Raw genomic sequence first — 25,108 nt, forward strand, 5'->3', positions numbered from 1 at the left:
AATGCCGTTCCCTCACATAGCCCAGCCCATAATACAGCCCACATTCTTAATACAGCAGTCATAGCCAGGGGTAAGAAAAGTTAGGGTTAGAAAAGCAATCCTGTGCCTAAAGGGCACTGATTTTGCTCCTAGAGGTTTCTGTAAAATCAGAGGAGTGAGCAAGTTACCCTTATGTCCCTTGACAGGAATTGTCAAGGTACCTTTGTAGGCAGTTGTGCTCAAGGCTACAGTTGTGCTTGACAGCTCTGTGTCTTCATATAACAGTCTAAAATGGAAAAAAAAAAAAATTATAAAACTTTACTGTTATGTTTAAATGAAAGACACATTGTCTTTTGCATGCACCCACTAGATGGTGGTGTTTCTGAAGAAACTCTTAAGTGAGCATCCATTCAATGCTCAGCCTACAAATGTTTGCAGGTTACACACAGGTATGTTTCTATTTCCCCAGTCTCATTTCCTCCATCTCACAGATTTTTCTTTTTTCTTTTATTTAATTCATTTTCAGCATGGAATTTGTTTAGGATTGTAACAAAAATGCAGTTATTTATGTCTAAATTATGACCTCCCAAAAAAAAAATCAGTCTTAATGAATGGCTGTCATTACCTTATTCCTACCAGAATATGTGGCTAAAACAAAGGTTTAAACCAATAGTTAAACCAGAAGTCTTTTGTGAAATTGCACAGTTAAACAATACGTGTCTCTAAATATCAACATTTTTTTTTACTTTGGGAGGAAGAAGCCTTGTTTGTTTTTTTCTTTCCAATTTGTTGCATCACTGCGTCTTTGTGGAAATGTGGGAATTGGCAGGCATTAGCCATTAAGACCCAGTGGGTGCAAATCTATTAACATTCAGACAGTGCTGCAGTGATGAGAGCTGCTCTGTGCCAGCTGCAGCCTCATGAGGCATTGTCAATGAAACCTCAATAACCAGAGGAACAGAGCTACCTCTTTATATATTTTACTTTTATCAATGAGCAGAAGTTGTCTCGTCTCATTGTCACATCTGTCATGCTCAGTCAGTGTTTTCTAACACATTCTGTCATTTGTATTACTCTTTATTAAGGCTTCTTATGAGGCACTGCACCCTGCATTTAAATTCACTCTCTCCCTTTCAGCATATTGTTTTGTGGGTTGGGTAGGTTGGGGAGCTCCAAATCGATGTGTCACAGTTCTGTGCCAGATAATACTTATTATGAGATTGAAGGGAGGGGAAGTTGAGGAACATCAGGAAATGAAAATAGGGAAATATGTAAAATGTTGTACTGGTGGCATGAAATAACTTTTGATGGAGTAAATATACTGTACTTCGCAGTTCAAACACATGAGCTACGCATGAAGCACCAGTAAGCTACAGACATACAACATAATAGGCTACAAAGAAAATCCTGTTATATATACAGTAGATTCACATTAGAACATGTACTTATTTAATAGAACAGGCTGCGTCCTCGGGGAACCCATCTGAGACGACTTACTTTGCAGATTATGATTTTACATAGAAAACACATGATTAGCTTATAAAATATGATGCGCTGTTGTAGTAAAGTAGTTAAGATGAGCTCCACCCCATTCAACTACAAACAGCAAAATGCTACTTTCACATAATGCCTCAATATTAACAATGCAATAATATAGCTTAGTATATGAAAATGCAACACTCACAGGAGCCATTTATCTGCATACCCAGTACTTTTGCTTTTGATATATATTATGTATTTTGCTGATAATACTTGTGTATTTCTACTTAAATGCAGAACTTTTACTTGTAAAGGAGTATTTTTACATTGTGCATTGCTACTTTTACTTATTCTGGCTGAGAAGTACAGTTTTACCCATCTTTCATGCTGATGATAATGCTAGTTATGCAAGTAAATAAAATAAGTTAACTTTTGTTGCACATTTTAAAACTGCACTTACACATTTCATCAAAAAAGAAAAAGAGGACTACGCAGAGCATAGCAGAAAAACAACATACGACCCTGCTGCTGTTTTAAATAGGCCTGTGATGTATTTTGACTTATAATGTTGATTGTTTTCCCTTTGGAGATTACATCACTGCTTCATCGTTCGTCACACAAAATGTTCTGTAGCTGTGTCATGGAAACTTGATTGACACCTTACTCTCTTCATGGGGGTGGGGGGTTGTCCGTGTCGTCGTCACCCGCCCACCCCCTTCCTCCTCCCCTCCAGGCGTCAGTGACGTGCAGATAGGAAGCGGGACCTACCCTCCCGTCGCCATTTTTCGGTCTCGTACTTGCACTTCTGGTGGCTCGGGTGAGGGGGGGGACGAGCAGAAATAAGGGAAAGTATAAAATATATAATCGTTAAGCCGGGATCCCTCGTGAGCAGTCATAGCACGCGAGAGCTACAGTATAACGTACTGGTTCCTGAGATGCACGCGCAGGAGACGAGCCGCTGCTGTGAAATATTTTTTTGTGTGAAGACGTGTTGCGGGCCGCCATTTTTTTGCCGTGCTGCCTCAAAAGTCTGCTCCGACTCGAGAAAGGGAATTCAAAAACGCATTTCCATGACGTGTGCCTTACCATAAGATCAAGAAGATACAAACTAATCATTTCGTTTCCGACCCGCGGCTACTGGCAACCTTTAGCAGACATGAGGATTTAACAGATGAAAAGCTGAGGCCACCTTTTCCGTTCTCGTAACTGACACTGACTGGAGGAGATACGTTATTAGAAGAGAAGCCTGGTGTTTTATCGGAAGGCGGAACGAAAAAGGGAAGCTTTATTGATTTGGTGCTTCGGTCTTCGTCGATGTTTGTCTGTCGTAAGTTTTTATTTTTTAATTTTGATTGCTCAAACAATCACTCAGCATTTGACTGCTGAACAGAGGCACCACATTATGCTCCAAAGTTGGATCAAGCCAGTCGCAGCCTGTCTCTGAAAACGTCAGGTTGTTTATGTTTTTGGGTGGTAATTTTTTAAAGCCGAGGTCTCCGGAGCCTGCAGCGTTTGTGCAGAAGTCACTCGAAAACCTCTCAGGGCGACGAATGCCCTGCCCTGCATCTTCCAAATCCTCCAATTTGCTGTGATTGGCCAATTCCAACCACGCATACACGTTTTAACTTATTATCTAGTCTGTTTTGTAATTTCCTTTTTCTTATTTGTAGACCGATTTTAACTTATTTTTGAACAGACATGTCAACTGCTCGGTTTGATTCATCTGATCGGTCCGCCTGGTATTTTGGACCCGTGTCACGACAAGAGGCACAGAATAGGTTACAAGGACAGAGACATGGCATGTTTCTTGTTCGAGACTCGTCGACGTGCCCCGGCGACTACGTGCTGTCAGTATCTGAAAACTCCAAAGTGTCTCACTATATCATCAACTCTTTGCCCAGCAAGAGGTTTAAGATAGGCGACCAAGAGTTTGAGCACCTCCCTGCTCTCCTGGAGTTCTACAAAATCCACTACCTGGATACGACCACGCTGATAGAGCCAGCCCCCAGGTAGGAAATTTACCCAATACCCCTCCACTAACTACCAAGATGTACACCATTATAAAATACCATAACACCTGGGCCTCTTAAATACATTCTAGGTTAACTAGGTTGTCTATTTTTATCAAAACTAACCCACTTTAAGTCAGACTGCAGTACCCTGCAGATATGCCATGAAGCATCCTGTTTGCCACATTTAAAACTGACTGGTGGAGCACTATCACCACACATCCAGTTTACTGTTTTTATTAAGGCTTGGCCCTCCAACACACCAGTTTGGAAAAATAAACAATCACCAGCCAAGATGCTGGTAAAGTTTGTGGTTTGTGTACTCTATTAGTAATGTTTGCTGACAGCCATAACTCTAACTAACTAGATATTACATTTTGCTACTTGATCACTGATTACTATTTGTTGTTGTTTTTTTTTTTGTCATTCTATAAATCTTGCTCCAAGACACTGGATACTAAGATGGGTATTGAGATAGTTTTTTATTTAAGCCTTTTTGCCAATTACTTTGCATACAGTATATAAGTAAACGTTCATGTGCAAGTGTTCCTTGGAGAGGCACATGTAAATCACATTTTCACAAATGTAAATTGGGCCCTTTGACCTAACATCAGCTTATATTGAACACCATTCAACAAAACAGAAACTGATGCATGAAGGAAACCTGACCCTGATTTCATTTTCATTATCAACTTGACAGTGACCTTCTTTTTATGGTAACTACATTATGTCTCCTTCCTTTGCCTCATTATTATAATCTCTCAAGGTACCCAAGCACAGTGAGTTGTCCCATCCAGCCCATTGGTGGCCCAGAGGAGAACCTGGAGTATGTGCGGACTCTATATGACTTCACTGGCAGTGATGCAGAGGACCTTCCCTTCAAGAAGGGGGAGATCCTTATCATCCTGGAGAAGCCAGAGGAGCAGTGGTGGAGCGCCAAGAGTAAAGAGGGACGTGTCGGGATGATCCCTGTGCCCTATGTGGAGAAATTAGTACGACCTTCACCTCACCCTGGCCAGCCTTCCCATGGATCTCGCAACTCCAACAGCTATGGAATCCCTGAGCCCTCCCACGCCCTCGTCCACGCCTATGCCCAGCCCCAGACACCTTCGCCATTGCCTCCTGGAACACCTGGAGCAGTTATCACCCCACTACCATCCATGCAGAATGGCCCCGTCATGGCAAAGGCCATCCAGAAACGAGTGCCATGCGCCTATGACAAAACAGCTCTTGCTCTAGAGGTATTATAAAGTGGGATTTCACTTTATCCCCCTATTTTTTTCTATAAAATGTCCTTTGTCTTTTCTCTTTCCCTCACCTCTTGTCCCTGCCTTTCTAGGAAATCACATTGACTTCACTTGCTGTGTAAAGTTCTGCTTTAATTGATTGCTGCTTTTGTTAGAGGTTAAGTATTGTAGTCAACATTGAACTGTTTTGGTGTTTATGAAGTGGGTCAAATACTGAATGTAAATTCTGGAGACAAGATTTGAACTAACTTACTTCTGGTTCAAATTAGGTAACATTACCATGCACAAAAATCCTTAACATTTTCAGAATACAGCTAATGTGGCAAATCCAGTTTGTTTGTCACATAATATTATATAAGATTTTTGTTTTGCCGTACTGTTGATTTGTAATGCAACATCATGCAGTAAATCTCCATGCCAAGTAAGTGCTAGAGGCACAACTTGTAGTAGGCTACTCAGCCAACTACAAGTTGTGCAATGTGTAAGAGCCTCAACACCAGGCTTAACAGCAGTGTGTTGCTGCCCTCTCTGGTTAAAAGTTTCAAGCCTGTCTCACCCCTGACCTCTGTGATTAGGTGTGGTCAGAAATGTGCATGGTTTTAACCTGTAACCACACCCCACAGTGATGTCACAGGGTCCTGGAGACCACTTGTACAACACTGCAGCGAGGCAAGAACCGCAAGGCATTAAACCACTGGAGGTCAGAAAAAAAGATTTCCGGGGTGTTAAGATACTCTATAAAGCTGCACTGCCCCGTTGAAGGTTTTGACTCAGCATTTTAGCACTTTTTTCAGCACATCCACAGTGTTGAAAAAATCTTTTAACAAAAGACACTTGGGTCCAGCTCAACCTTGCATACACAATTAATTATGTATACATTGACATTAAATTATACCTTTAAAAAAATTATACACCGTTTCCATTTCATACATAAAGTGGAATATTTCAAACACTGTTCTGTTTCTTGGAAAGTTTGGCTGCATTCTGCATTGAAAATGCATTAGTCAGTACATAGTAATGAGAATAGGGGGAACACCAGCGCTGCCTACAGAGTTACCACAGTAGTCTTGCTGGTTCTATGTGTAAAAGTGTCTTAAGATGACTTGCAGCTCTTCTCAAGGCCTCTAACATTGAAGACTATGCTGTCACTGTGTGGTCACACCAAACCACACCATACCACAGAGCAGCCGCTCTGATCGCTTCTTGCCAGGGGGTGGGGTGTGACACGGTGCTTCAGTTAAAGTCTGGCTGCACCAAGCAATTTAATTTAGCTTTAGTTTTTTAGGTTACTAGAAATCAGACCTTATCTACAGGTGATTCTTATACATTTGCATTAAGTTGACTTCTGGTCAACTTCTTCTTCTTGCGCTGGGCACTAGCACCATGCTGCATGCTGATGCTGTGGTGGTGGGATGCTTGTTGTTGCCAGCGTTAATTGAAAATTAATGAATGCCAGCCACATGTTTGGTGTTAGATAGTTAGCCACTGATTCTCTGGCTTCTGATTGGACAGGAAGTCACGGTGGGTTGAGGGAGCAGTTGTTGGAGTTCTGTGTAGTTTGTCTATTAGACACCATGGTGTTTTTCTTCTTGGAATGATAAATGAAATGCAAAATAAACTTTGGCAGCTATAAATTGAGGGTGGGCAGGGACTGTGGTAAGACTGACGACAGTATTGTGACTCAATTTCCACTGATTTTCAGTTGTCTCGAGACTCCAGAGGCTCAGGCTCAATTTCTCAGCAATGTTGCATTTCTCAGCAATGCACTCTGGCTGCTTTGACTGTGGTAACGTGTTGAAGCATGTGATGTAGCCTAATTCATAATGTGCACTTCACGTATATTCTGGGGCTCCAAAATGCTCCACTCTCATAGCAGATTGAGCTGTAGTGATACCCCCAGGGGAGAGAAGAAAATGAAAGGTATCTTCTCATATCTCTGCTGCAAATTCACTGACATCAGTGTGTGTCAGTGGATCTAGGAAGTAAACTAGCCCTCTACAGCTAGATGCAGTGATACAAACCATTTCTATGACTCTTATAAAGAAATTAGGGTGTAAATTTGGACAGTGAGCAAGCCTGGTGAATGGTATTCATGCTAAAGGTTAGACAGCTCCCTCTAACAACATTAGCCCTGTCTGCTCTCTCCCCTGTGTCCCTTTTTACAATTGACATCTAATAACAAAAATCACCCTAGGCCTAATACCTCATTCATACCTCACTGATGCTGTGACACGAGTTGAATGGCTCCACAAGACACATCAGCTGGCCTTGGTCTGCGCCCTCCACTGCCCGTCACTGCCCTTTGTATGTCAACAGCTGCATTGAGTAGAGGTAGAAACCTCCATTAAACAAAATGTTCATTAACCAACTCCACAAAGGCAAACAGAGACAGGGCAATAGAGAAAGAGTGAGTGCGCACAATGGTCAAGCAAAGTGAGCATGTGAAAACTGAAACATGACTTTATTTGGCACACAAGAGGTATGTCTTCACAAACATCTTCCTGTTCCAGAGCACCCTTGATTCACCAAGGAATATCCCAAATACTGTTTCACATTTACATTCATTATTGCAGCAGCAAGGATGCATTTAAACCTTATTTTTATCAATCCTAATGGTCGCTCCAGTTAGTAATTGGGTTCAACAAAAGTTGGAGATGTCCCAAGCTCCCATCAGTGTTTTTAGCTGATAAAGTTATTTTCTAGTTAATCACTATTATTCATAGTAAGCCCAGGCAATTTAACATCTTTCTTTATTGTTAGCCATTACACCCCGGCTTAGCCAGCTGCCAGAAAGGCCCGCTGTTCTCCTTTTTAAAACACTAGAACCTGTTGTTAACATTTGAGCAAAATGCAGAGTGACGATGAAGATTCCACCCTGTCTGTGTGCATCAGCAACAAGAGCTGCTGTGAGATAAAGTATTCACGTTGCCTCTTTTTCAGCAACATTTTTCAGGCCTACATTACCACACCTCAAATGTGCCGCTATTGTGAAAACTGCGTCTGAACTTCCATATTTTGCTAATCCTAGGGATCAAGAGAGGCTGTTCAAATATGTGCTACCGCAACAGTTTCCGACTGATACTACTCCATCCGCAGGCACAACACAAAAGACTAGAGGAAGCATGTAAAGGAAAACTGATTGAAACTTGATAGCATTTCCTTGCACCGTGTTGATAAGGAATAGAATTAACGAAAATTGTTTTTATATTTTGTAAATTTCAAGAAAACTATACATGCAAGTTCAGTGTGAACATGCTGTAGGTCTGACTAATCAACCAACCTAACTGTTAGGGCTGACTGTGTGTCCAGTGTGAAATGTCTTGATTTTGTACACCTCAAACGTCAGACTTGCTGTGTGTTGCCCTGGTTCATTTTAGTTCATGCTATTTGATGATGTCATCCTGGGTTTTAGGAATTACTGATACAAATTGTGGCAGTGGCAAGCTTGAACATAACACGGGGCAACTGTCACTTTGCTTTCACTGGGCACGAGAAACAAGTTACAATGGGTTTGAAGCTGCGTCTCTCTACACATTGTCCATGTTAAGGCTGCAGATTTGTTTTTGGAATTGTTGTTCTATATGCTGGCTCTAATACCTGCTGTGCAGCTCAAAGAGGGGCAGCACTTCCCACAACAATTGGCAGAACTTAAAGGGTTCAATTAGTTGAGAGAATTGATGCTGCAAAAGCTGCAAAAATAGGTTCTGTCTTTTTCACTAGCTAGAATTAAGAAATAGAGATGCTATTGTTATTGCGTGTGTGTGGTCCCCTGAAGACTAGGTAACAGATAATAGAAACATTCATAGGGTTTTTCTAAAGACGTATACTGAATTGCAGTGCAGGTACAATTGCTGCTCTTCCGGCATGCCTTTGTTCCTCACTTCCCTTCACATCAACCCTGGCCTAAAACAGGAGTACTGAGGAAAACCCACACTCAGTTGCATCTGTTCTGGATTAATATGAATCCATTGTCTGTCTGCAACAATCTACATGCACTCATTTCTTCATAAAAGTTTTGCTAATCTTACAGTAGCTAGGCACTTGTCTTTCAATATTGTGTATTTAAATTTTTTTTAAAGGTCTGCACTCCTGAAATATCCTGTTTTGGAAAAGAGATACAAAAAAAAAATAGGCCTAAGTAGATAGATCGGAGACTAAACACAAAATCCAGAATTTTGCACTTAAGCAATAATAATAATAATAATAATGTAATTACTTTAATCAAGAGAAGGAAGCCACCCGAAACCCTAGAAACCAGTAACTAGAAAGAAACTAGCTGAAACTTGAGTATTTCCTATGGTATTTTTGATTTTCTGGTTTAAAGCTTGCTTTGCACTGAAAACACATGCCTTACCTCGTCTCATCATGTCTCTTCTATCTGTCTCTGTCTTTGGCTCAGAATATGCTAGGGCATGGCTTACAGCAAAAACCCTTTAGTTTTGTACTGTGGATATTTTGGAGCCTCTGGGGTTCAAGAAGCAGAAGCTGAGTCGTTATTTATTCAACTCAGGAGCAGGCAGTCCACAACAAATGAAATCAGGTTATTGATATTTAGGCTGTTTTTCATTACTGCTTTCTTGGCAGTTTGATCGATTCTTTTAAGAGATTATGCTATACTTTTTACCCAAACTTTTGTGTGGTCACAGTAAATTTGATTTCATTAGGATTTGTTGTCATTCTAGTTACAAAATACTTCAAAGTACTAGGTTAATAAGGACTCAATATACATAAGAATTTTAATCAAAGTCTGCATTCATAATAACCAACCTCTTAATAAAGATATGCCCGTTAACCCTTGAAATAAGATATATATAATTCAACACTTAAAAATGTGTTTTAAGTGGAAATGTAAAGGTGAAATCTTGTGAGGGACAGTCATTTTTTCCACTTTGTCTTTTATTGAATATAAGTGATGGCAATCTACTTTCACTACGTCATGATTCATTCAGACAGGCGGAAGTTTTCTTTGGTTTCAGCTTTTTTATGACTAAGTAGCATTCTTGTCATTCCAGAGCAGCGTAAAAGATTATTATAACAGATAATGTTTAGGACTAAATGTCCTTGAAGCCTCATTCTGAAGTTAAAGCTACAAATGGTATGCCCTCGCATTCATGTTTCAATCATGGTTTTGATGATGGAGACTTTTCCCTTCTAATCCTGATAAAGAACATATGGCTTTAACAGATTTGGGTCACATTCAATGTCACAAACCCATCTGAGCCACAGCTCTGTGCTTCGCTGTCGTCTGTTTTAATCACAGTGTGATGTGGAGATCTGACAAACAGCTTTTATTTTAGTGTGTATTTAATAAATCAACTGTAATGGATGCTGTGTGAGCTCACATGTACATTGTTAGTGTAGTTTGGAGCAGGTGCTATAAACAAGCCATGTGTCAAATGCATTTTGTTTTTTCCTTGGGCTATGAAAAATGTTGACTCTAACCTTGCTATATTTTCCTTGTCTCTCATTCTGAATGTATCTTTACAACAGAGTCTGGTGCCGCAGTTAATCATCTTAAAATTCAAATGACCCTTTGTCATTTTATCTGCACGTGCATTGTGTGAAAAATACACTTACAAACTTGGATACACTGTTAAGTCACGCTATAACTTCTTTGCTCAATTTGATTATGTCCTAGCAGATGGTGTAGTGCAGCCACCCGTGATTAGGAGTTACGTGTTTAAGTAGAAATGATGATACTTGTCTGGTGGTTATAATGCGGAATTGACTTGTTTGGTAAATGCGTTCTAATCTACCCAAAACGTTCATGTGTCCTGGGTTGTCTGGACGTTTTAGTGAGTTGTTGTGTTACAGAACTTAAGCTGTGATAACAGGGCTGGGTGAGTGTATGCACTTGTTATACTGCAAGGCACTTCAGTTAAATGTGTTCCCTAAATGTTGCAATGCCATTGTAGTGTGGAAAACTCAACTTTAAAACAGCCATTTTTCAGAAAATAATGAAACAATCGCATTTTTAGTTTGACAACACTGCATTTTTAAATTACTTATTTATGATTTAAATTCTTAATTTGTCTAACATGCATACAAAATAACTCCAAGCCATACTGCACATCATATCTTGTATGTAATTTTGAAACTCACTTAGATTTAATGCTCCTCCTGTAACTCAGCCTCCTGTCCTTCTTTCCTCAGGTTGGTGACATCGTCAAGGTTACACGGATGAACATCAGCGGCCAATGGGAGGGAGAGGTGAACGGACGGAGGGGTCTCTTCCCATTCACCCATGTCAAAATCATAGACCCCCAGAATCCGGATGAGAGTGACTGACCTAAGAGTTCGACTGGACCCTCTCGCCAGTATCGACCTGTACCTGAATGTGCTGGCTCTCTCCACCTTTCCCGCCAGTGTCACCATGGTTACATGCTTGCCTGCTTGGGGGCTGTACAATGATAGCGACCCCTCTGTTGTTGCCAACCGTTGCAAGGCTTTCTGACTGTTTACAGCTTTGGACATTGGATCCAAACTAAAACCTGACCCCACTTCTCCCAGTTCCCTTTCCCATGTCTTGATTCCAGGCTGGGCAGGGTTTTTGCATATGTGTCCTTTTTCTTTCCAGATCACTGGGCATCAGTGTGAGTGTGAGTGTGTGTGCGTGTGTGTGCGCGTGCGAGTTCACAATGGATATTTACCACATTACATGACAACATGTTTTTTATTTGATTTCTCTGAATATTTGTTATGTTTGAAGTCTCTAGGGACTTTAGAACGTGTTTGTGTGTGTTTCTGTTGATGTGAGGATATTTGTACGAAGTAGAGAAAGAAATATCCCTATGGACTTGGGAGAGCACTGAGGAGCTAACCAGCCAGTCAAATGTTATTTCTCCAAACAATCAAGTCACTGTTGTACCATAACCATCACACAAGCGCACACATGTACACACACATGTTCACACACATACACACACACACACACACACACACACGTATTGGCCATGAGTGATTCGGGTTGACAGGTTTTTGATATGTATGTGATGTGTGACTGGAGTCAGGAGGAAGCAGGAGAGATGGGTTTGTGGAGGATCTAGGATGTAGCGTGACATAGATCCCATGATCCCAACCGCTCTTCAACCTGGCACAAGTCTGGCTGACAAGACTTATTTATCTTTTGTTAATAAGACAAGACACAGCCATATGTGATCATCTTTTTCTTATTTGTGCCACATGATCAATAATAATTTTTGTTGTTTTTTAGTTTATTTGTGAGATTGAGAAGATGTATGGTAGAGGGGTAACTTTGCATGTCCACTTGGTACCTCTCTTTACTGTCCTTATTATTTTGAACTTAAAGGACATTGCTTAGAGTTTAGCAGGTTTTTAGTGCCAACAGCATCAAGCACTAGAAGATATATTTCAACTTTCTGCATAGGAGTGCAAAGCTTTGAACAGATTTTCAAAAGTCAAATAGCAATGGCAGTAGCCCTTGGCAGCACTTCCCACAAGCATCTGACTAGCTAAAAACTTAGTGTCGGCACGAGGACTGAAGGCTTTCCACTGAGGTGAGAAACTCCACTCTTAGTGGTGTAGGTCAGGGAAGGAGGAAATGTCTCAGCAAACCAATAAGATCCCATCAATGCCTTTTTCAGAGAGTAAGATAAATGCATCTTTTAGCGCATGCAATCCCCTCTCAAACCTTATGTTTTTAATATGATGTTACTCCTGTCAATTTAGGATTTCAACCAGCTTTATTCCTTAAATATTTGGCGTGTGCACAATTTTTGTCTCTCTTTATGCAAACAGACTCTATTGGAGTAGTGGAAAGCATCTCTGTTCATACTGTGCTGCAACCAATTCTGTTTGATCGGTAGGAGCCAGTAGGAGGATTAAACAGTTGACCAGACAGTGTCGACCCCTAGATTTCTGCTGTAAAAATGAACTGTTTCACCGCCTTTCTCTCCTAGTGCTTTCCATTCAAATTATTGCTCGGCCGTTCACTCAGAGTAAAATTGTGCAGCTTTTAGTTGTATCCCAAATTTGTTTTTGTCTTTTGTTAGTTTGTAGTCAGCTATTAAAACAAGCAGTTTTGTTAAAATTATTGATGTTATTAAACAAAAGTACCTACGGTGACATTTACAAAAGGGAAAAATGCCTGCTGGTTGCCTCTGTGCATGACCTCTTGGCCAGGGAGATGGTTCTGCCTGGCCAAATGCTGCTTAATGTCATTTATGTCCTTATTAAATCAAGGTTTCTGTTATTTTAATCCCTCCTGCTCTGTGCAAACAAACCAGTGTGGGTTTTCCTCATCACACTTAATGAAATCTACTAATTAAGCAATACACCCTGATTATTTCCTTTCTTGAGGTGAACTTGCTTTTCTCATGCTTCTGAGTTGTTTTGTAATGGCATTAACAGTATTACTGTGCTCTCTTCTCATATTCTAGGAAAGCCTGTCTTTTACTTAAGAATTGAAAATTGTGCCTTTTATTTTCTTATACCATTTACATGTGTTAATATTTCCCATAGTTAACACCTGTGCTGGTATTGACCCTTTATGTACAGAACAAGTAAATAAAATTTACGTCTACTTCTTTAAGTTGCTCCGGCTGTTATCTCTGTCCTCTATATGCATGTTGTCTTTATAACATGGACGGGTGGGTGTGGACGTGTTTGCAGCAGCCTGGCGTCACAGGTTGTGTATCTAGAGCACAGGACAGTTGCTCTTGCTCTAATTTGTGACAGTTCCAGTTTTGATTCTGACTGCGCCCAAGAGAAAGGAAGCAATTAATGAATTTTAATGAAGTGCTAATAAAAGAAAGTCAGCTGACCTACAGATGGGGAATGGAAAACTTTTCAAGGGCAATGTTTCAGATGGGCATGTCCTGTGACTGTTAAGCACTTTTCAAACCAGGTACAAATAAGTAAAATCCAATAGGTCCTAAAAATGATATGAGGTTTTGTATGGGGCAAACGATTGCATATGCAGTTGATGATTAGCATATCCTTACAATTACTTTTACCACTTAGAGGTCAGTATGTTGTTTTGAACTATATTCTAGAAAAAGCATGACCTCATTTAGAAGTACATTTCTTATTAAAACAAAACTGTTCTTACTGTACTGCAAGGCGTAGATCAGTGGACTCCAGATCAGATGCTTCTGGTGGTGCAAAGGTGACACGTGAAAGCAAGCGCTTATGGGAAACAGGGCTTAAAGTAAATGTAGGAGGATTCGAACCATTCACAGCGACCCTCCGCTGGGACTTTATTGAAACATATATGAATATGCTAGGTTATGCAACTGTTTCCATGTGTAGTAGCCATGGGCATGCATGCATCTATAGTACACTTATAATGACTGTAGTAGATTGCTACCATTCTACGCAGATAGCAAGTCTTCATACACAACATGTCAAGGGACTGCTCACTCATTAATGATGTAGCAGTCTAGAAATACTGGCATCATCATACTAACAAGATGTGTTGTCTTATGGGCTTTTATAAGATTGTGAGGGAATGAATAAATTATGGATGAAGAAAAAAAAATCACATTATCAGACTTTATCGAGTTTAAATCACAGCTGATGCTCAGGTAAAAATGCAGTTGATGAATCACATGAAGATGTAGTAGTTCTGCATTTTCAACGTAAAAACAGAAAATTGGAGAAAATTATAAACACTAACAGATAAAACTTAAGCATAGTATAGCAGAGGGCTTATATACAGTAACTTCCTTAATCATCTTCTTCCTAAACTCTCAGTCTACCTGTAGCCAAGCATAACACCCAGCACCCCATTTACTAAAACTGAAAAGACTGAAAAGATTCAGATAACACGTGTCAATAGTTAGATGTTTTAGGTTCCTTAATTTCAGTAAATTCTTTTCAAATAATGCCTTTTACAACTATTCTATAATTGTGTATTTAGTTTGCTGTTCAGCCTTTACCTCCGGATGCCTTGTGCTTTGTGTGTATGTGCCAGGTTAAACTGCCATTAAAGCTGTTCGATTTATTCCCCTGAACTGTGATAGGCGCTGGCTGCAGTGAGAATGAACAAAATGAATCAAACTTAGCTGAGTCTGACCTCTCCTCGGGGCACAGTGTATGTCAGTGTGTGTGTTTTTGTAAATGGATGTGTGGCGCAGTTGATGAAGGGCTTCCTACAGTCCATTACCGCCACCGCCCTCAAACTAGCTGTGATGGCAGCTGCCATGCTGTAGACTATTTGGCCCACAGAGGTGAATGTACAGTGAATCTTTGCTGTCTAATAATATGAAGATAAATGATTTCCATAAAAAAGACAACTATAATTAATTTTTTAAGGTAAACAAGTTGATCATAACGTTCATAAAAATTGTGCCAGTGAACCTGAAGTCTAACGTCATTGCTTTACGTTGGTCTGCACGCTGCCTTTTTTAGGTTTACATCAATTTTGTCATTGACCCAGTGTGATTGTGCCCCTAGTGTTTTATCCATCATTAAGTACTCATGATGGACAAAATGTAAGCCCATGAATTAACCAGCATTGTAATTGACAGTCAGGCTTGAAATAGCTTGTATGTCATCCCCTCACCTTACTCTAGGAACTGCCAGTCAGATATCTCAGTCCCTCTAATTTAATAAGCCTTTTGTGCCTTGTCCAGCAGATTGTTAAAAGACAGTTTTCTCTTTTTTTTCCTTTTTTTTTTTTTGCTTAAACTGGCATTTTTTTCTTCAGATATTTTAAATTACCTCTGCCTCGATATTGTGTAGGTATAGAACAGAACTCAAGAATGCTGGTTGACTCTGGTAAAAGCCTTTACTAAATGCTCGCATACCCTTCGGTGCTGGAATTATAACTTGAGCATGCTAATTGACCCCATCTGTGGTCTATAATTCGTTTTATAGCGAGGAGAGAGGAATCCAGGATGAGCTATGTGGGTGACCCAGATGACCCAGGCTGCCTCAGTAAGACCTGGAGGTTAAAACGACCATCCTGTAAGCCAGCATGTCCGGTGTTAATGAAGTGTCCTTTAGAAACACAGTGACTGAAACCATATCTGCTCCAGGTTTGGTACCATTCAAGATTTTGCCTCCCTGTATGTAGTTTTTTTACAGTGATGTTAAAAAGGTGTATTACACAAAAACACATAATTTGATGTGCTCTAGAAAATGTCGTGTGTGCTCCCTGAAGCTTTATAAATGTCCCAGATATGGCTTCCCTCTCTCTCTCTCTCTCTCTCTCTCTCTCGTAAAACATTTACAGCACAGACGTTCCTGCCTTCTGCTGGGGAAACTATGCCAGACTATGATGGTAATTCTACACTAGCTGTCTGTCATCACTTTATCAGGTCAGACTCACTGCTCTAGGACAGTCTCTCATTGCTCCATCCTTCTCGCCCCTAAATATGCTGTTGTGTAACGCTTGCGCTTAAAGGTGTTCTTGTGACATTTGATAGCAGGGTCATGATCCCACAGAAAGTGTAGTTTCCAGTACATTATGCCTTTTTTGGATTCATTTGAAAGTGTGCTGTAGAGTAGCGAGCTGTATTATCTATGTGTTGTTGGTGGGAACAGGAACTATGGTTGCACCATGGCAGGTCAATATGAATCAATTATCCAATTTTTTACCCACACTAGCGGCACTGCTCTGTAGATGGCAATGTTGGGTGATTGGTCGGTTCACCACTTTGGTCCAGACTGAAATATCTCAACAACTATCTGATGGATTACCATGAAATTTTTAACACACATTCATGATCCCCAGAAAATGTACCCTAATGACTAATTACTTTTCCTCTAGTGCTACCACATTCAAATTTCTTCAGCACAGCCATCTAAAAATCAGATTAGCGGTATGTCCTTAATTCTAATCAAAATACTTAAAAGCATTCTTGAATGTTTACTCATTGTTGTTTATCTCCATTTTATTGTGATAAAACCTTCCTCCGCATCTAAACACCAATATACAATTTTGTCACTTTTTTGATGCAGGTACTGATTCTGACACAATATGACTTATCTGATATGGCTCTAAAACTATATATTTTTTCACAGTTTGATGTTGAGTAAAAGTACATTTTGTTATGCATTCTATTCAGTCATTTTTATATTATATTGTGTTTTAAGCAATTCCAGCTGTCTGCCATAGATGAGCACATCATCAATATAAGAGGATGGGTATCTATTCATCACACCTGCAGATTCAATTTCACACTTATTTCCCAGCTGACTGGATACAGCACAATATACTGTATATACTGTGTCTAAAAACACATACTGTATCAACTTTAACATAGACAACCGTGCATGCTCAAACTGAAGTAGCATGTGTGTGATAAAGAATATAAAAAGACAGGAAAACATGAATCTCCACTCTAGGTGAATACAATTTTTGTCCAGTGACACCCACATAGAATTCAAGCTCTTGGAAATACATGAAACGTTATACACAATTATACACTTTTAACACAGACTACTGGAGTGGACTGTCAGTTGCAGGCCCACAGCATTCCTTTATCCTGCATCAATGATGTCACCAGTGACAAGGGTCTAAGTTCACCAACAGGAGTAGGAGAAGAGCGGGTACTGGCTCCAATCCGTCGTATGGCTGTGGTGGTGGGGATGGTGGTAGTAGCCATGTTGTTGGGTGTTGTGTTCAGCTGTGACAAGTGGATGAGGTGGAGGGTGGACGGGGGTGTGCGCTGCATCTACGTCATTGGAAGGCAAAGGAAATCTGGTGTACTCCGCAGATCTGGAGAAAAGAAAATGTCATTGTCATCATCACTGCTTACTGCCCGTGTATCTTTAAGCAGTCAAGGAGTCTCCGAGGTTATACAGGTGTGAAGTGCATGGAAGTGCTGGGTTTGATCTCATCCTGGATAACTTAAATCATACCTGTAGGGCTGGTATGCCACGGATGCAGGCACCATCTGTTCTTCACAGCTGTAATTGTACTCGTGCAGCTCCAGGAGCTCAGCATGCGGACTCTCAGATGGGTCCTGCTCCAGAGCCCAGGCTGAAAGGTGTCCCCCCTTCAATGACTGCTGTGCGGAGGCCTGATTCTTCCCCGCCTGCACTGACTGAGAGGTGCAGGGCATCCTCTGCAGGCCTGAGAGGGAAATACAATGTTTTATAGGATCTCATAGAAGTGTAAAGACATTGGCACATTGATTTAAAGGAATACCTTTTCATGCCACCAGGATTTTATCTGTTGGTGTAGTATGACTTCATACAAGCTGTATAAGTAAAAACTTGACAAAAACTCACCTGGAGGACTGTTGCAAAGAGCTTTCCTGTCCAGTGTGGCTCTTTTTGCAGGGGGACTTCTATTCGAACGACACCTAAGAAAAACATTCAAAGAATTTTCTTTACACTTTTCTGCCTGTTCAGATTTAATTTTTCACTGTTTGTGTTTATATTGGCCTAAAACAATAGCAAAAAAGCATAACGCAATGTTTCAGCTTCAGATTACAAATGTCTAAGTCATTTCATATTAACAAATATAATTTAAAGATGCACAGAGTTTAAGAAAGAAAAATGTCCAGTAATTACTTTGTTTCATTCTAAGTAGCTGGTAAAGTAGCTCAGAACTGCTCTCGACTACCCTGCAACAAATTCAATCCAGGTTAAAAATGTAATTCCTACCTTTTACTGTGGGAATGGGTGCCTCCCTCCCTGAATCCTTTAGCGAAAGGGTTGTGATCAATCTTCAATTTGGTGATCTTAAAAAAAAGACAAGATAGTTGTCAAACTGTTGGTTGGTGCAGTGTTTTGTTTCAATCAAACACTAAAAACTACTACTGTACAAGTTTATACCTTTGGGTTTTGGTAAGCGGTCACTGCGGTGAAGGTCATCTCTGGGTAGGAGAAGGTCTGAAATGGGCCCCAGCGGACAGCGTAAGGACTGTCTGCCTGGGTGACATGGAACCTGGGGTAGTAGCGATGCATGGAGTGCAGGATGATCTGATGGGTGCAAAGAGCAGAGTGAGCAAAACACACATCGAGTAAAATGAACTAAAACAGCACAGACATAATCATTTGTATGTAAGATGGTGTCTTACATGGCCGTGCTGGTCCAAGGTGTTGTTGGTGAGCTTCATCTTGAGAAAAGACAACGACTGCTTCATCCAGTGACTTCCCGGGGCAGGGGAGTCCGGGTGCATGTATGTCCGACACGGGGGCTGGGGCTCTGCCTTCCCCGCGACCTCCCACTGCTCCTTTTTCCACTACAGAGAATTCGGGGAGGGGAGGGAGGAAAGGTTACCAAGTGTGAGACCTGAGGACATGTCAGATTAATCAGAAGTCTTCATAATGCTGATGCAATGTAAGAGAGCAGTGGTGCATGAAAACTCCCTAGTTGGCAGGCTTTGTTGCAGAGCTATTACACTGTGTTACAATGTACATGTTTCTATCTTTCTGGTCACATTTGCTAAAAAACACTCTTTCTACAAATTCACCACCACCAAAAAAGTCTCTGAATGCACTCCTGCAGTACATTCCCTTTTTTATGCACATCGTTGTTTTCAAGTGTGTGCTAAAAGCAATATCTGTGACCAAATGGGCCACAGCAGTTGATGTAGGAGCCATTGAATGTATGGATGGCTGGCTGACTGCTCCTCATTCACTGATTGTGAATAAGGAGGGATGCTAATTGATTGGGCCTCCAGCCGAGAGTGCACAAACAGGAAGCAATGAAAGGCTTTGATATGCAGGGGTGAACGGCCCAGAGTGGGCAGGCCAATGTTTGGCTGCAGACTGCTGAGTTAACATACTGCAGTCTGTTGCTTTTAGTCCCCAGCAAACCAAACAAAATGTGGAAAACAATGACAATCAAGAAACTGAAAAGCTTCATAATAAATGAACATGTGTCTGAACCCCAAAGGAATGTAACAATTAATACAATACTCAGTGTGTGTTTTATATGCATTTACCTTATATTTGAAGTTGTCTACAGGAACCATATCCACCATGATGACATAATTGGCAAAAGGTTGGAGCCCAGATAGGCTGATGCTGCAGTGTGGAAACATTCTCCTGAAACAAATGCACAAAGTCAAAAGTCAGTGAATGGTGTATATGTTTTTGCAAACATAATCACTGATCTGCAACCTTAGCACAGTCAATTTCTTGTAGGTTTTGGTCTATGCAATAAATTATACAAAGCACTACTGGTCTTTTCATAAAGCAGAGAAATACCCTGGAAACAAGAATATGCATTAAGTCTTAATTCAGTAGCTGACTGACTGTGACGCCGTTGTTACCTTCCATGCTTTGTTATAATCATCTCTGTTCCGATGCTGTGAAAGGACTTCCAGAGATCGGCGTTCTCCAGGGTCATCCTGATGCAGCCCTGCTGATATGAGTCAGCTGCTGGAGGGGACCTGGACATGCTTAGATTTGATTTGGAGTCTGTGGAGAAACACACATGTAAATAGTTCTGCAAAATCACAACATATTGCTGGTTTATTGCAGTCTGGAGTTTATAAGAGTATTAAAAGGGGAAATATATTCTCACAAAGCATGCAGAACTGGAGATCATGTCTCTCTGTGAACAGCTCCACTTATAATGTTTTACACTGAGATAAAAGGCTGGGGTAGTTTTGCACATCCTAATTTTACTCTCACTATTGCTCTTCAGATCAATTAAATATTAATTACTTTACTTGCACAATTTCTCATGCACTTGAAGAAATGTGTTTTTTGTGGTAGAAAGTAATCAGAAATAAGGCAAATTAACAACTCCTTTATACTTCTTGCATCGCAATCTAACATTTGTGACTGTGTACCTACAGCCCAAAATGAACAAGTCATTACAATACATATCTCCCTCTTTTATCATAAAGAGGTCCAGTGTCACATTGCACATGCATGCTCATACAACATAGTTAGATGTAAATAAAACTTACCAGAAATGTGTTGCATGTTGCTGTGTCCTCCTGTTGTCACCTCCAACGCAGAAGTCTTGAGACAAAGTGTCGCTTTGGGAGTTCTAACACTGAGGTCAAATACATCAGGGGTCTCTATCCTTGAAAAGTCTGAGCCTTGAACTTGATTGGTCATCACAGAAAGGGTGGGGTCTAAACAGCCAAAGGGGTGTAGTCAGAGCAGACTGAGGGGGCAGGTGAGAATATTACCTGATGTTGAGGTCTAGTTGTAAAGCTGCCATACTATTGGACTGTATGCAGATGGTAGATGTAGATGTTGGTGTCCTTTTGTTCAGTGACTTGTACATGAGCCATTTCAATACTGGTATGTTGGGGTGAAAGTCTCTCTTTATACATATAGACCTGCAAAGTATTTCATTCTTACCATTTTGGTAGTTTTTGATCACAGATGGACAACTGTGCAAAAGTTGTCATGAAAGTTTAAAGTTTATCTTTATAGAGATATGAAGAATAATCCACTAAATTGGAACATAAACATACCTAATACCTTAGTGTGTCCGTCTTTGTTCTGCCTGGTTGTTGTTGTTATGAGTGACCTTTGAACAGACTTTTAGGCACTCAGAAACAATCCCAACAATGGCTACCTGATAATCTGATAATAACCTGAGACCTGATTGTGATGAATCTAGTAGTGCTCAAAATGCCAGTCATACACTATGTACAAGGCCTGAAATGTATAAAAGTCCACTCCTTCAGTCCAAGTTGAAGGACAGTGAGCAGAATTTCAAAGTTCCGGGGGGGGGGGGGGGGGGGGGGCAGCTTTCCTGGCACCTTTGGTTGTGTATTGAGAACAAGTCGGGAGATTACACAGGTGATTGGAGTCGGGGTATGGCTCTGAATATAGCAGACAATGCTGCTAATCCCATGAGGCCATTTGGCCCTGCCCCCAGCCCCTCACCCCCCACCCCTTTGTGCCACCTCCAGTACCTGGGAGGAAAGCAGAGCCTCTGATGGAGCCAGCAGTTAGCAGCCCGTTCACATGAACGACTGATGGGAGGAAGGACTTTAGAGGACAAAGTTAAAAATTTAAAACCCAATGAATATAATCCTACATGAATTTCATCCGTGAAACTGTCTTAATCTCAACAAGTTTGTTCAAACTCACAGAACTTCATTTTAAGTTCCAGTGGAGGTCTCAAAGTTTCCAAAGATACCAAATATGTCAGGCTGAATTTTGGGGAAATGTGTATAAAATGATGCAGAAAACATCCTGAATATTTTCATTTGCTGCAGCCATAGAACAACATAGAATTGTAGTGTTTGAATATTTCCGTTAGAGTAAACATCATATAGCTTCAATGAAGAGTTGGAACAAGCTATATATAGCTATATATATGATACTGTCAGGCAGAGTGGAATTTTGCAACCTTAAAGCTACTTAAGGAAACAAGGAACAAAAACTAGACAAGGGGTTACAACTCTAGACAAATGGAAGTATCTGTTTGTTTACTTACTTCAAGATAAGTAAGTTGGTGGTAGGACAATGGTTAACCAAGCTATAAAACAAATTAATTTTTAAATAAATATGCTTTTAAGACAGAATTCAGTATGCATATTTTGGTTTTAAAGTGCAACAGACACCAAACCAGATGCCCAAACTCTGTTTATATGGCGTGCACATACTCTCTTAGGGGTTCGAGCCAGAAAAGAAGTGTTCATTTTTGCCCAAGGGCTACAACAGAGTGGTTTTTGCACAAACCAGAGTGGCACTTAGCTGATGAGCCAAAATGTCCATATGGTCACATAAAGGAAACAAGAAGTTCACGTGAGAGTCTTCAATTCAAAATTTTCAGCTGAATTGTTCTGAGCACTCACAGATTCACCAGGATCATGCATCAAAAATGTTTGAGGTCAGACATTTGAGATTTGTTTGTTGCTTCATCCCCCTTTGCTTTTGCCCTTTGCTGCTCTGTATGCACTCTCTGTCAAGAGTGTTAGAGTGTGTATATTGAGAAAGTTGTGTTTGATGATGTACATACTGTACAGTATCATCATATTATTTACTCAAGCAGAAAGATCCACCTCTCCTGATTTGACAGCACTCTCAGAGAGAGCGGCTCGCAGCCTTTACGAGGCCTTTTCCTCTCCAGGCATGTTAAAACATTTCTCCTCTGCTTGAATCAACTTCAGACTTGAAGATGGAATTCAGTCTGTTCCTGCCCGCGGCATGTGTCACCTGTGCAACCATGCTACAAAGTCCATGTCCAAGTTCATGTAGAAAAAGATATCGCTAACATCTGCTTCTGCTGATGGTGTTTTAGCATGATTGGGCAGTGCTGTAAAAGGGAATGCAAATGTCAACGTTTTACACTGGATTTGAGGTCATTGGCGTCACAGTTTCATCCAGTGATGTGCAGAGTAAATGATACAGCTCGTTGTCAGTAGCATTTGTCCTACATTACATTTGATTTGTTTGTCTTGTTTCTGTAATGCATCAGTTCTGCTGCAGTAAAAATATCTCATGGCACAGGAAATGTTGTGGTTTCTACAGTTTCGAAAAGTTAGTCTAAGCTGCAGCTGGAAGATGCAGTGCATGACCCCGGTGGTGGTGGTGCGGAGACGTGGCTCTGTGCTCTCTTGGATGAAGTGGGTGACTGAGTAGGTGGGAAGAATAATCATTTCTCCTTCTTCAAAAATTGAAAGCTATTCCCAAGCAAGACATTTCATTTCTAGGGAAAGAGAGGTGTGTGTTTGTGTGTTTGTGTGTGTGTGGGGGGAATTCATAACATTTTCATTCCTTCAAAAACAACCTCCTCCAGCATCTTGCAAACAACACCCACAACCCCAGCGTCAACCTAAGATACAAAGCTGATAATTGATCTAAGTAGGACAAAGATCATGAGAAAATGGAGAAGCTACATTGTACCATTAAAGCAAAGTTGCTCCAATTAATGTCATAAGGATTCCTACGATAGATACAGTATGTAGGATAATATACTATAGCTTTACGATAAGCTATCACACATCTGTGGTATATTAATGTTCACAATTGTCCTACAACTGTAGATTTAAGAGGAAATGTTTAGAAACTACAACAAAGTTTCACTAAAGCTCTTATTTGCCAATACTGCCACCTACTGGATATCTCCTTAAAAACTCAAATAGCTGTGAACTAATGATGCATTTCTCCCTTACTCACATTTTTTTTTCAGTATAGATATATTTGCCTTGTGTTGTTGTCTGCGCTTGTACAAAATTGACGAATCGTCATCAGTAATACCCCCAATGCAATTCAGTCTTCAGCCTCAACAGTTGTCCATTAACAGTGCCCTGAAAAGACCAAATCAAACTTAGGAGGGAAATATATGTATACAGATGACAAAAACATCAAGGTCACACAGCTAGTACACAAGTTCTTGTATATATGTAAACCAGTGAGCGTAAATATACGTGCGAAACCAATAGTGCAGTTTTCTGATATTCCAGATCAAAGTAGCATAGTAAATGCAGTAAGTTTGGAATTAATATTTCTATATAGATTCATATTTATATATAGATTAGTATGTACGAATAATAAATATAATCAAGCATCATGTGAAAAAAATATACATATAAAATTCAAAATATGTATAAATTATATATATGTTTATGTAACATACATATGTAATATATATCATAGATATGAGATAACATAATACAGTGGAACACAGTAGCAGTGCTAAAACTAACATGATGATACACAAAAATTGAAAAAAACACTTTTCAGCCTATACACACTCAATCTTGAACAATATAAACATGTTCAAACACATTACAGAGGGATTTTTAAAATGCCTTCAGGAGAAACTGCACTTTCTGCAGAGCACAATTCCCTGGTCTGCTGAGCATGCTGACATATGCAGTTGGGAAAATGAGCTTTTCTGCACCTAATATAATAACGCAGAGTACTCTTTGTGAAGGAGCTTCAACAACACATAATGCTATTTTACCAGAGCAAAAATAATATTAGGAGGAAGGTCATGCAATTGCCAAATAAGTACTCAATTATACAAGGGATAAAGACATAATTTATTCAGTTTCTACCCTGCATATTTTCGAGGTGTTTTGTCAGGGGCATGATGACTGAAATGTATTCCAGCACTGATCATCTAACAACTAACAAAGAAAAGCATGAAGGTTGCAAATTACACTATTAATTCTCACTTTTGTGGTAAAATATGATGTTTGGGTTTCCTGAGATTGACTTGAGAGTAATTTCTATGTTCTATTACATTAAATTTCATGTTTCTAAATCCAAATTCAAAGACAAACAATATTCAGAACATCCCCTTTGACGGTGTTGTACTTTTTCGATTATACTGTATTGTAAGCCGTTGTGCCTAAGCCTCGTACTTTGTCTTGTGTATTCAACATGTTAATAATAATCCTGAAACCTACACTGATATGTGGAAGATTTAACAATTTGTAAAAATTCAGAAGGAGGACAAAGTCATATTTCAAAATAGAAATACTAAGAGCGAGGCAAGTAAATATACTGTAAGTGCTGTAAAGGTCTAATCAAGGACATCTTAAAACT

At 40.1% G+C, this 25,108-nt stretch overlaps 2 protein-coding genes across 2 annotated transcripts; one reads left to right on the forward strand and one right to left on the reverse strand.

Annotated features, from left to right (window-relative positions):
* Positions 1–2,208: 2,208 nt before the first annotated feature.
* Positions 2,209–13,265, forward strand: crkl (v-crk avian sarcoma virus CT10 oncogene homolog-like). The gene is made up of 4 exons (XM_044175338.1): positions 2,209–2,785; positions 3,155–3,467; positions 4,234–4,708; positions 10,868–13,265. The coding sequence occupies exons 1-4, from the start codon at positions 2,773–2,775 to the stop codon at positions 11,000–11,002; spliced, it is 936 nt and encodes a 311-aa protein (XP_044031273.1). The 5' UTR covers positions 2,209–2,772; the 3' UTR covers positions 11,003–13,265.
* Positions 13,266–16,022: 2,757 nt separating this feature from the next.
* Positions 16,023–20,722, reverse strand: LOC122866116 (T-box-containing protein TBX6L-like). The gene is made up of 9 exons (XM_044175337.1): positions 20,554–20,722; positions 19,909–20,056; positions 19,579–19,681; positions 18,709–18,873; positions 18,464–18,610; positions 18,293–18,369; positions 17,915–17,988; positions 17,543–17,756; positions 16,023–17,399 (listed from the first exon to the last, which is right to left on the reverse strand). The coding sequence occupies exons 1-9, from the start codon at positions 20,705–20,707 to the stop codon at positions 17,204–17,206; spliced, it is 1,278 nt and encodes a 425-aa protein (XP_044031272.1). The 5' UTR covers positions 20,708–20,722; the 3' UTR covers positions 16,023–17,203.
* Between the last annotated feature and the right edge of the window lie 4,386 nt (positions 20,723–25,108).

The sequence above is a fragment of the Siniperca chuatsi genome, linkage group LG18 (genome assembly GCF_020085105.1).
Source record: "Siniperca chuatsi isolate FFG_IHB_CAS linkage group LG18, ASM2008510v1, whole genome shotgun sequence".
In the NCBI taxonomy this organism is placed as follows: domain Eukaryota; kingdom Metazoa; phylum Chordata; class Actinopteri; order Centrarchiformes; family Sinipercidae; genus Siniperca; species Siniperca chuatsi.

What these genes read in the sequence shown, in the direction of transcription:
- LOC122866116 (XM_044175337.1), bottom strand. Translation starts at nt 20,707, where the DNA reads ATGACCAATCAAGTTCAAGGCTCAGACTTTTCAAGGATAGAGACCCCT. An exon ending in CCGCTTACCAAAACCCAAAG is followed by an intron (nt 18,370 to 18,463) that starts GTATAAACTTGT and finishes CTTTTTTTTAAG; the next exon opens with ATCACCAAATTGAAGATTGA. An exon ending in ACCCATTCCCACAGTAAAAG is followed by an intron (nt 17,989 to 18,292) that starts GTAGGAATTACA and finishes TGTTTTTCTTAG; the next exon opens with GTGTCGTTCGAATAGAAGTC.
- crkl (XM_044175338.1), top strand. An exon ending in CTGATAGAGCCAGCCCCCAG is followed by an intron (nt 3,468 to 4,233) that starts GTAGGAAATTTA and finishes TAATCTCTCAAG; the next exon opens with GTACCCAAGCACAGTGAGTT. An exon ending in AAACAGCTCTTGCTCTAGAG is followed by an intron (nt 4,709 to 10,867) that starts GTATTATAAAGT and finishes TTCTTTCCTCAG; the next exon opens with GTTGGTGACATCGTCAAGGT.